Source organism: Schistocerca nitens, chromosome 4 (genome assembly GCF_023898315.1).
Source record: "Schistocerca nitens isolate TAMUIC-IGC-003100 chromosome 4, iqSchNite1.1, whole genome shotgun sequence".
Taxonomy (NCBI): domain Eukaryota; kingdom Metazoa; phylum Arthropoda; class Insecta; order Orthoptera; family Acrididae; genus Schistocerca; species Schistocerca nitens.
The window spans coordinates 981003677-981016777 of record NC_064617.1 but is presented as its reverse complement, the minus strand read 5'-3'; the positions used below and the strand labels follow the sequence as shown (position 1 = coordinate 981016777).

Below are 13101 nucleotides of genomic sequence, written 5' to 3'. Positions count from 1 at the left end.
CACTCATTACTTCATGAGTCTAAAGAGCCAGTTGTGTTTCGCAAGAACGATATTTTCTGAATCCGTGCATACTATGTATCAATAAATCGTTTTCTTCGACAGTTTGTTGAGTATCTCCGCAACGCTCGCTCGCCGACTAAGCGATCCCGTGACGAAACGCGCCGCTCTTCCCTGAATTTTCTCTATCTCCTCTGTCAGTCCTACCTGGTAAGTATCTGAGATTGATGAACAATACTCAAGAATCGTCTAAACAAGCGTCGTGTAAGCCACTTCTTTCGTGGATGAGTTACATTTCCTTAAGATTCCTCCTATGAATCTCAGTCTGGCATCTACTTTTCCTACTGCTTGTTTTATCAGGTCATTCCACTTAAGGTCGTTCTGGATGGTTACTCCTAGATGTTTTACTGCCCACTGTTTCCACTAGTTGTCGTGAATAGTGTAGTTGTACACAGTGGTTCTCTTTTCCTATGTATGGGCAATGTGTTACATTCATTTACGTTGAGGGGCAACTCCCAGAGCCTGCACCATTCATGAGTCCGCTGCAGATTATTCTGTAAATCGCTACTGTCTTTCTTGTGGACAATCTGAACATAAGCGAACAATCTTAAAGAGCTTCCGACGCATTCTATTATACTATTTACATAAGTTGTTGACAGTAATGGTCCTGTCACATTTGCCTGTGGAACTTCGGAAATCACCTTTATATTTCTCGATTTTGTTTCTTTAGGATCGAGGTGTTGAGTTCTGTCGGCAACGAAGGCTTCAAACCAGTCGCAAACTTGGTCCGGTAGTCGGTTAGCTCGTATTTTTTCACCAAACGTTAGTGCTTGACGTCATCAAATGCCTTCCTGGACACGACTTTGTATACGGTGCTGTGGATCTCACAGAGGAAAAGAGTATTCTGAGTTTCGCAGCGTCCCTGCTTGCAGAATCTGTGTTGATTTTAGAAGAGGAGATTTTCGTCCTCCAAAAATGTCATAATTTTTTTAGCGTGGAACATATTCCATGTCACTTCTACTCGTAGAATAAGGTGATCCCTGTTTACATTTTTTGTGTGTCTGAATAATGTTCATGCTGTTGCATCATACTTGCGTCCTATTAATGTGCATCACATATTAATCATTAACTACATTCGTGGTGTAATTTATTACCTCACGCGTCACTGATGTTTGCATTTCTGTTGCTATACCAACGTTGCCACTCCCTCCCCTTCTATGCATTCTTAGTACCGGTTGCACTTGTGCTCCGTGCAAGCGCGTGCTAACCAGTGATCATTGTTTCCGTAGGTACGTACGGGATGGGGTCCTTCTCTGTCCCACGAAGTTATCAACGTTGCTTTTCTTACTTGTCATCACAAACTGTTTTAGACGGAATGGAGCGACTTCTGAGCGATGATCATGTTTTGAAGTTACTATTAACTTGGTTCAAATGGCTCTGAACACTATGGGACTTACCATCTGAGGTCATCAGTCCCCTAGACTTAGAACAACTTAAACCTAACTAATCTGAGGACATCACACACATCCATGCCCGACGCAGGATTCGAACCTCCGACCGTAGCAGCAGCGCGGTTCCGGACTGAAGCGCCTAGAACCGCTCGGCCACAATGGCCGGTTACTTTTAACTAGCAAAGACAGTTGGATACACCAGATTGTTTTCAAGATGCAGCCGTGTTTAATGAGAATGAAACAGAAATACCTGATGACGAAATTTATAGTGAAATAGACGACGATGAAGAGGCAGAAAAAATCCGCGAATAAAACGCAAGAAATAGTAACACTACTTGCCTATTTTTCTGGAAGAAACCGTTACAAATAAAACAATCCGGTATGGCATCGAGCAAAGCAAATATCAAACAGACTGACAGACTAAAGGCCGAAATACTAAATGTCTTTTACCAAAGCTGTTTCACAGAGGAAGACTGCACTGTAGTTCCTTCTCTAGATTGTCATACAGATGACAAAATGGTAGATATAGAAATAGACGACAGAGGGATAGAGAAACAATTACAATCGCTCAAAAGAGGAAAGGCCGCTCGACCTGATGGGATACCAGTTCGATTTTACACAGAGTACGCGAAGGAACTTGCCCCCCTTCTTGCAGCGGTGTACCGTAAGTCTCCAGAAGAGCGTAGCGTTCCAAAGGACTGGAAAAGGGCACAGGTCATCCCCGTTTTCAAGAAGGGACGTCGAACAGATGTGCAGAACTATAGACCTATATCTCTAACGTCGATCAGTTGTAGAATTTTGGAACACGTATTATGTTCGAGTATAATGACTTTTCTGGAGACTAGAAATCTACTCTGTAGGAATCAGCTTGGGTTTCGAAAAAGACGGTCGCGTGAAACCCAGCTCGCGCTATTCGTCCACGAGACTCAGAGGGCCATAGACACGGGTTCACAGAGAGATGCCGTGTTTCTTGACTTCCGCAAGGCGTTTGATACAGTTCCCCACAGTCGTTTAATGAACAAAGTAAGAGCATATGGACTATCAGACCAATTGTGTGATTGGATTGAGGAGTTCCTAGATAACAGAACGCAGCATGTCTTCCTCAACGGAGAGAAGTCTTCCGAAGTGAGAGTGATTTCAGGTGTGCCGCAGGGGAGTGTCGTAGGACGGTTGCTATTCACAATATAAATGCCTTTGTGGATGACATCGGGAGTTCATTGAGGCTTTTTGCAGATGATGCTGTGGTATATCGAGAGGTTGTAACAATGGAAAATTGTACTGAAATACAGGAGGATCTGCAGCGAATTGAGGCATGGTGCAGGGAATGGCAATTGAATCTCAATGTAGACAAGTGTAATGTGCTGCGAATACATAGAAAGATAGATCCCTTATCATTTAGCTACAAAATAGCAGGTCAGCAACTGGAAGCAGTTAATTCCATAAATTATCTGGGAGTATGGCATTAGGAGTGATTTAAAATGGAATGATCATATAAAGTTGATCGTCGGTAGAGCAGATGCCAGACTGAGATTCATTGGAAGAATCCTAAGGAAATGCAATCCGAAAACAAAGGAAGTAGTTTACAGTACGCTTGTTCGCCCACTGCTTGAATACTGCTCAGCAGTGTGGGATCCGTACCAGATAGGGTTGATAGAAGAGATAGAGAAGATCCAACGGAGAGCAGCGCGCTTCGTTACAGGATCGTTTAGTAATCGCGAAAGCGTTACGGAGATGATAGATAAACTCCAGTGGAAGACTCTGCAGGAGAGACGGTCAGTAGCTCGGTACGGGCTTTTGTTAAAGTTTCGAGAACATACCTTCACCGAAGAATCAAGCAGTATATTGCTCCCTCCTACGTATATCTCGCGAAGAGACCATGAGGATAAAATCAGAGAGATTAGAGCCCACACAGAAGCATACCGACAATCCTTCTTTCCACGAACAATACGAGACTGGAATAGAAGGGAGAACCGATACAGGTACTCAAAGTACCCTCCGCCACACACCGTCAGGTGGCTTGCGGAGTATGGATGTAGATGTAGATAACAACCGAAACGTGCTCGAAATATCAGAAATATGTGTACAAAGTGCGTTCCATTGATAGAAAGGCATATCTTGACACTGAATAACGAAATAAGTGCTTAGTTGATTCGTTCATATACCTACTCTTATTTTTTTTATTGAAAGTCATTGTTCGTTTTTTTCTGTGTAGTTTACTTAATTGGTCGTTACCTTTCTCAAAACATGTCTCTGAGCTTTGTTGAAGTAAGTTTTCTTTGCTTTTTAAGTTAATACCAAAATCTCTAAGAGGCCAGTGTTAACGTAAGAGACTTAGTTGTTGCTAAGACTGTTTTCTTTTTTAATAAAGATTGATTTTTCATAAACAGAAGCCTTTCTTTTACCGTTTCTTAGCTTAGAGAAACGTAGTAATTACTAATGTCAGTCTAAATAGTGAGTGCATCTCGGAAATACGAGGCCTGTTCAGAAAGTAAGCTCCGATTGATTGCCAAATTGAAACCACAGTGAACATCAGAAATGTTTTACTTGTAACAATTAGCTACACCTTTCAGCTACTTCTCTACGTAGTCGCCGTTCTGACTTAGACGTTTGTCATAGCGTTGTACCAACTTTTCAATAGCCTCATCATAGAAGGCAACCGCCAGTGCTTTCCGCCAATTCTCCACGCTGGCCTACACCTCGTTGTCTGTGTCAAAATGTTGTCTTCAAAGACAGCGGTTCATGTGACCAGAGATGAAACTCAGGGGGAGACAATTGCGGACTGTATTGTGGGTAATCTCACATTTCCATTTGAAAACGATGCAGGAGCATCTTCATTGCCCCTGCAGAATGCGGCTGAGAATTGTCTTGAAGAAGAAACAGCACGACAGTTATGTAATGTTAGCTGCATGGCTTCAGGCGAAATTTCTCACCAGGCCCTCGTACTTGGCGGCAGACACTATTTTCTAGACATCTTTACGCACTCACTGCGAGCTCAGAAATGAGTAGAGCGACGTGATGCTAACTGGGGTTATACTAGAGACACTACCCAACACATCTGTGCAAAGCTTTATCGGATTTTCATAGTCGTTTCCATTTCGCGACCGATCGGAGCTTACTTTCTGAACGCCCCTCGTATGATATGCTAGAGATATTTCGTTTGCACCTTTGAATTCACCATCCCAAAACCAGGTATACTCCCACAGAGAAACGAGATGCAGAAAAAAGTCCAGTTTTTTCACTTATATTATCGCTGTAAATCGTATTGTATGGTTTAGTTTAGGATGACCACGCAACGTGAAACCACCACGTGGTTTGGATTAACTGGGATCAATATGGATAATGCAGAGGGAAAGTTTGAAAACAGCCTACTGTAAAATACTATGATGTCCCATCCCGGTTGCGTTATCGTCCCTGCAATTCATTAATAATCTTGATGCAGAAGCCAGTCAATTTGGCAAATATTTCCTGTAAGTCTCAATGATAATAAATAGAAACGTAACTGTCATATCTCATGTAGCGGTTGCTAGCCACCAAGCCTGCTTAACGAAGGGATCAGGGTGCAAGGAACGGAAGAGATTACACGACATTCTAATTTTATTTGAAAATATTTTTTACGTGTTGCTGTTTTATTGTCGAGTTCTCCCGCAAGTTGCGACTGCAAGAGGCTGGTAAAGTGGACATACAGAAAAAGCAATGGTGGGCATTTTGTACTCGACGAAAGGACGCTTTCATACCTGTGTTACCGATGTGGAAGCACTGCGACATATCGCTTAATGTCGGGCTGCAGATGGTTATTCTGCTTAGCAGTACCGTAGATCTGTTGAATTGCTAGTAGTTTACGATATTACAGACTTTTACAAAAGGCCAGGCGGTCTATATCAGAGTCATTTAGCCACTTTGTTGCCACCTGTGCGATTGCATCAGGAACCTGAAACTGGAATCTGTAACAGCCTCGTCTGTCAGCCTTTACGTACCGGACCGTCACGTTCTCGATAGTGGAATGGGGTTGAAAGAGCAACTGTGGTACATTATAGCGCTTTTAACATTACACGCGAATTCAGTTGTGTAATTAAACAGGGTCGTAAGGATACTTAAATTTTGAGACGTGCTGCTTTTCAAGATATCGCGGTCAGTCCAACACAACTCAGACTGTTCCAAAACTTCGTCCTGCCTAAGGGGCCGGTGCGGGGTTACCAGCGCAAGTGCTCCCGTAGGATGTTTCATGGAATTTGGTCATTGACAGGTCACAACAACCTATGCACTTAATGAAATATGACTGGAAGGTTAAATCGTTTGCAGCCTGATGTCGAAAGTGTCATTTGAGGAATGTCTTCAGTTAAGCTGTGTACAGAGATACTTCTGTTGATGACATCCGTTCCCCTGTTGAACACAAGGTAATGTCTCGAAAACTAAACGAAAAGAACATGTCGAAGCCAAATGCTACACAACTGGCTCTGTTCTGCGTTTGTTATTTTGTTTTTGTTACTTCGTTCTCTCGCCTGTGACGTGCGAGGGTAGCTTGCCAATATTTCGTCATTCAAGCAACTTATGGTAAAATACTACCATAACTGAAAAAACTTTAGCTTAAAATAATTGAAAAGATTATTTGCCTCGATGGTCTTTGAAATTACACGGAATGTCTTTTCCGCTTTTAAGGGGCTCCGGAAAGGCTCAAAATCATGAAAAGTTCAATTTTTTACTTTTTTGCGTTTTCTGAATCTGCAGACTATTACCTTTTAATAGATATATAATTTATTCAATTCCGAAGACTACAACTATTTTTAAATTTTTTTTGAAATGTGTTCTACATGGGCGTGACCCACTGTGGCGCTGTTAAACTGCTGTCAAATGGTGTTATTATTAACGTCCGTGTTCATCAGGTACATTTTAGTGATGTGAGATAAAGTATGTGTTGTGGCTAACCTGTGATGGTTCAATATATATCGCTGGTGTGATTGTCGATTGTTTCATGTTTATTTACTCTGTCGTTATCTCGAAAATATTCGGAATTAATTCTGTTTCTTGAGTCTCTGTTTTGTTGAAGTATAATAATGAGTAAAAGTAAAGTTATTAGAAATCCTCTGAAGGCGTTTAAGAAAAGGAGAAATGTTGGAAAGCCAAAGGTATGTGTTATTACTGTAAACAATAAAGACGATAACCAAGTGAGTGAACCTAACCTCTCAAGTACACCTGCCCATAGCAGTCAAAGTGGGAAAGAAAATACTTCACAGAAGAAGCTTGGTTCAATGAGTGAAAACTATGAATGTTTTATGGGCGAATCGGATGTGAATGAAATATTTGATATGTCGGTTCTCAAAGGAATTTTTTCAAACTGTGTAAGGTGTATTCATTGTAGTGAAGTTGGTCTGGAACTCTCCATAATAAAGCACGTAGGACTTGCTAGTGAAATACAACTGAAATGTGATAAGTGTTCATACATGACCACCTTTTGGAACAGTGTTGCAGTAACTGCAACTGAAGAAAATGGTAGCAAAATCTACGAACACAACATTAGATTTGTTTATTCCTTGCGTTCAGTTGGTAAGGGTGCTACTGCAGGTGCAATTTTCTGTGGCATCATGAATCTTCCAAATCCCCCAACCAAGTTTACGACCTATAATAAATTAATAGGGTCTAAAGTAGAAGATGTCTGTATAGAATCTATGAAGAACGCTGTGGAAGAGGCAGTAATGGAAAATAATGGTAACAGAGATTTGACTGCAGCGTTCGATGGTACCTGGCATAAACGGGGACACACATCTCTTCATGGTGTAGTATCTGCCACCAGTATGTATACAGGGAAAGTTTTAGATGTAGCAGTAATATCAAAGTATTGTAGATGTCCACAAAAATATAAAGGTACACATGAAAATAATTGCAAAGCTAACTATAGTGGCAGTAGTGGAGGAATGGAAGTGGCTGGTGTTGCCAGTATATTCCAGCGTTCTGAGGCGTGTGATAAAGTGCGATATGTTAATTACCTTGGTGACGGTGATTCTAAAAGTTTCAAACATGTTCAAGGACTGAAGCCCTATGGTGATGATGTTGTAGTGCAGAAATTTGAGTGTATTGGACACGTACAGAAGCGAATGGGAACAAGCTTCGGCGACTGAAAGCTTCGTACAAAAAAAAAAAAAAAAAAAAACAAACTCAGTGATGGTAAAGGGTTGGATGGGAAGGGAAGGTTAACTGACAGTGTAATTGACAAAATACAGAACTATTATGGAATGGCTATTAGGCAAAATACACAAAGTGTCGACGAAATGAAGAAGGCTGTTTGGGCTCTTTTTTTTTTCATACTTCTTCAACCGATGAAAATCCCGAACATAGCTTGTGTCCCAAAGAAGAAGACAGTTGGTGTAAATATAACAAAGGATTGCAAACTGGTGAAGTGTACACTCATAAACATAGTCTGCCTCATGCAATAATGGAGGTGATAAAACCTATTTTCAGAGACTTAGCAGCACCTGAACTGTTGAAAAAGTGTATTCACGGAAAAACTCAAAACCCCAATGAAAGTGTAAATAGTGTTATATGGTCGAGAATCCCCAAGACTGTATTTGTTGGAATAGAAACACTTCACTTTGGTGTGTATGATGCTGTTGCGACTTTCAATGATTAAAACATTGTAAGGTGCAAGGTATTTAGAAATATGGGAATGAAGATTGGTTCTAACATGGTACGAGCGGTGCTTGCTTTAAACAAGGAACGCCTTCGGGCTGCAGACAGGGCTGTAAAGAGTCTAGAAATACAAGCAAGAGTAAACAGGAGGAGGAACAAGAGGAATCTGGAGGAGGAGTTTACAGAGGATGAAGATAATCCATCCTATGGACCTGGAATGCACTAAAAAGTTAATCCAATCTTTGTCGCTCGATTCCCAAAACTTTTATTTTCTCATACTAATTACATGTTTTCTAAGGATCTTCCAAACATATTTGTTTCAAACTTTCAGTAAATGTTACACAGTACCTTCTTCATAATTTAACACAGCCTTTTTCCAAAAAACTGTATATTCTTGAATATATAAATAAAAAATTGCAAAAAAATGTTGTGAATTTTCATTACAATTGAAAAAAAAATCATCTTTAATAACTGAACTAAAATTTTGTAAAATCCCCGTGTTAAGTTGTAGCCCATATTCCAATAAATAATCTATAAAAAGTTCAACTTCCTACCTCAAATACTTTGTGAGGAAAGATGTAATTTATAAGCGTTATTTTAACATTGCAAGTATAGGGCGTTCCGGAGCCCCTTAAAACGAAGTTGGGAGCTGTTAAATGACTGAGTCGGTCTGAAGAGGCATCATGTGTCCAGCAGTTAGGAATCAAGAGGGTAGGAACGTGGGGATGGGTGTAAAGACATAGGACTGACATGGAAAAACGGGGCGAGAGGAAGCCTAAAGTTGGTAGGGATGGCAGATGTGAAGCCGATTCCATCGACTGTCGACTGTAATTGTGAGTCTGTTGATTCACCGACAGATGATGATGATGATGAAACTTCCTGGCAGATAAAAACTGTGTGCCGGACCGAGACTCGAACATGGGACCTTTGCCATGTTCGATTCTCGGTCGGGCACACAGTTTTAATCTGCCAGGAAGTTTCATATCAGCGCACACTCCGCTGCAGAGTGAAAATCTCATTCTGATGATGATGATGATGTTTGGTTTGTGGGGCGCTCAACTGCGCGGTCATCAGCGCCCACACAAAGTCACAATTTTTATACAGTCCAATTTTTTTGCAAATTCTTAATGGTTCAAATGGCTCTGAGCACTATGGGACTTAACATCTGAGGTCATCAGTCCCCTAGAACTTAGAACTACTTAAACCTAACTAACCTAAGGACATCACACACATCCATGCCCGAGGCAGGATTCGAACCTGCGACCGTAACTGTCGCACGGTTCCGGACTGCAGCACCTAGAACCGCGAGGCCACCGCGGTCGGCTTGCAAAGTCACAATCTACCCATTGTAACGAATGATGATGAGGATGGTGAGATGACGTGGACAACACAAACACCCAGTACCAGGGCAGAGAAAATCCCCAACCCGGCCGGGAATCGAACCCGGGACCCCGTGATCCAGAAGCAGCAACGTTAGCCGCCAGATCACAAGCTGCGGACTTCTCCTACAGAGGAAATGAGCAACGTGCTGGTGCAGATTTGCAGAATATGAAGATTTAGGTGTAGCAAAGAATCAAGATTGGAGCTTCGAAAGAAATAAAGAAGTTGATACAACGTACTTTCCGGGTTACATACGAGGTGTAGCTAGAAAAAAACCGGACTAGTGCTGGTGAAACAATAAAACGAATGCAATAAGGCTGAAAGTCGCGTGGCCTGTCACGTGACTCTCGCTCCGCCTACTGCTCGAGTTTCATCTGCCTCCTGCACTCAGTCTGCCCGTGGCGTCTGTTTCAAGTAGTTGACGTTTTGTCTGTGCGTCGGAAAATGTTGAGTGTACAGAAAGAACAGCGTGTTAACATCAAATTTTGTTTCAAACTAGGAAAATCTGCAAGTGAAACGTTTGTAATGTTACAACAAGTGTACGGCGATGATTGTTTATCGCGAACACAAGTGTTTGAGTGGTTTAAACGATTTAAAGATGGCCGCGAAGACACCAGTGATGACACTCGCACTGGCAGACCATTGTCAGGAAAAACTGATGCAATCATTGAAAAAATCGGTAAAGTGGAAAAATCGGCCGTGGCAGAACACGCACTGAATGAGACCGACCACGTAATAAAATTCGCCGACACGGAAGTTCTGGCTGTAGAGAACCACTATCACACGCGCTTGTTCAGAGAAGCTGTAGAAATACAAAAACACGCGAACAGTTTGAACAAGAAAGAGGAAAGCCTTAAGGTCAACGGATCCTGGCTTCCCGTACTGCAGCGAACGACCGTCGCAGGTAGCAAGAGGAGAACCGCACCGGAAATGACCGCGGAGAAGCCCTCGGACGTTGGCGCGCCAGGTACATATAGTCTGCGCCCGCGATCTCGGCTCCAGTTCACCACCGGCAATGGAGGGTGAAGCTTTGACAATGCCAGCCACTCGTGCTGGCGAAACGTCAGAAAAATCATTAGATGAACGTCGGCCGAAGAACCCGAGACAGAAGCCAATAGGCACTTTCTGATCATGTCAGATCTGTGGATGAAGTGACAGGAACAGCCGCCCCAGCCCTGAACACAGCTGTGTTGGCGCTACGCTTGGTCCCACCGTCAGCGTCCACCTCCTCGATGATCTCCTGCAGCTGCTTCTCGTTGAGGCGCAGCCCCAACATCTCCAGGATGGTGCGCACCATGTCCGTGCCGATGGAGCCCGTCTTCTGGTGGTCGAACACGTCGAAGGCCTTCTTCAGCACTGCAAACCGGCAGGAGCACACATTTGAGACGGAACTGCTAGAGTGCATAAAATGACTAAAAGATTTATTTTGTTTAATGTTTCTATTCCTAACTTACACTACTGGCGATTAAAATTGCTACACCAAGAACAAATGCAGATGATACACTGGTATTCATTGGACAAATATACTAGAACTGACATGTGATTACGTTTTCACGCAGTTTGGGTGCATAGATCCTGAGAAATCAGTACCCAGAACCACCTCTGGCCGTAATAACGGCCTTGATACGCCTGGGCATTGAGTCAAACAGAGCTTGGATGGCGTGTACAGGTATAGCTGCCCATGCAGCTTCAACACGATACCACAGTTCATCAAGAGTAGTGACTGGCGTATTGTGGCGAGCCAGTTGCTCGGCCACCATTCACCACACGTTTTCAATTGGTGAGAGATCTGCAGAATGTGCTGGCCAGGGCAGAAGTCGACCATTTTCCGTAACCAGAAAGGCCCGTACAGGACCTGCAACATACGGTCATGTATTATCCTCCTGAAACGTACGGATTCGCAGGGATCGAATGAAGAGTGGAGCCACGGGTCGTAACACATCTGAAATGTAACGTCCACTGGTCAAAGTGCCATCAATCCCAACAAGAAGTGACCGAGACGTGTAACCAATGGCACCCCATACCATCACGCCGGGTGATACGCCAGTATGGCGATGACGAATGCACGCTTCCAATGTGCGTTCACCGCGATGTCGCCAAACACGGATACGACTATCATGATGCTGTAAACAGAACCTGGATTCATCCGAAAAAATGACGTTTTGCCATTCGTGCACCCAGATTCGTCGTTGAGTTCACCATCGTAGGCGCTCCTGCCTGTGGTGCAGCGTCAAGGGCAACCGCAGCCGTGATCTCCGAGTTGATAGTCCATGTTGCTGTAAACGTCGTCGAACTGTTCGTGCAGATGGTTGTTGTCTTCCAAACGTCCCCATATGTCGACTCAGGGATCGAGACGTGGCTGCACGATCCGTTACAGCGATGCGGATAAGATGCCTGTCATCTCGACTGCTAGTGATACGAGGCCGTTCGGATCCAGCACGGCGTTCCGTATTACCCTCCTGAACCCAGCGATTCCATATTCTGCTAACAGTCATTGCATCTCGACCAACGCGAGCAGCAATGTCGCGATACGATAAACCGCAATCGCGATAGGCTACTATCCGACCTTTATCAAAGTCGGAAACGTGATGGTACGCATTCCTCCTCCTTACACGAGGCATCACAACAACGATTCACCAGGCAACGCCGGTCAACTGCTGTTTTTTGTATGACAAATCGGTTGGAAACGTTCCTCATGCCAGCACCTTGTGTGAATGCTCTGAAAGCTAATCATTTGCATATCACAGCATCTTCTTCCTGTCGGTTAAATTTCGCGTCTGTAGCACGTCATTTGCGTGGTGTAGCAATTTTGATGGCCAGTAGTGTATTCCTAAATTAGCTGTTAATCTTGTGTCCATTTGTGATGGAACATTTGTTTAAATAAAAGAAAGGAGGAAACATGATTCGCACCTAGCGCCCTCAGAAAGACGGTCACAGGATTTTTGTGGGGTGAACCAGGGAGCAAGTGTCGTCAACGCACCGATACGTAGACATGGACAGAAACTCTGCTTCTCCCAAGAAGAACAGCGGTTTGACTGCAAATCTATGTAGTTACAAATAATAAACTATTAGTATATTATTATTACTATGGCTGTGATTATTATTTATGGACTCACTCATTTTCACTTGGTACTGTTATAGCGATAAAGGTTTCAACAAGAAGTTATCACTAACTTAACTATGTTCTCTGAGTTCCCGCCGTTTTGTTGTTCAAGCGTTCAGTTCAACTGCCTTTTGCAGCTGCCAACAAAGCGAATCATGCTTCTCTATCTCAGTAGCTGATCATTATTCTCATGATTTCCAGCATCTTTTCCAACCAAGCACTGAGGAACCGAAACGTTATGTACACTGCCCACAGCGAGAGTGAAGACCGCTGCCTGGAGGTACATACGCGAAGCGGTAAGTGAAGGATGCAGGGTATTTTAAAAAAAAACTGACAAGCTTTAGGGACAGGTTCCTACCAAAACAAGAAGAAAATGTCCAGTAAACGAGGACTGTACAAGAACTTACTTACAAGAACTCTACCTTAAGAACTACGAGCACTTGTTCATGTTCGATACTATGATACACAGCTACATCTACATCTACATGGATATTCCTCAAATCACACTCAAGTGCCTGGCAGAGGGTTCATCGAACGATCTTCAGAATA

At 43.1% G+C, this 13101-nt stretch overlaps 1 protein-coding gene across 1 annotated transcript in view; it reads right to left on the bottom strand.

Moving 5' to 3' along the window:
- Positions 1-13101, bottom strand: part of LOC126253689 (troponin C, isoallergen Bla g 6.0101-like) — a 141415-nt gene that overhangs the window by 95539 nt on the left and 32775 nt on the right. The window contains exon 3 of the mRNA XM_049955216.1: positions 10662-10805. Within this exon, the coding sequence (XP_049811173.1) occupies positions 10662-10805 (144 nt within the window). The remainder of the gene's footprint in view (positions 1-10661; positions 10806-13101) is intronic.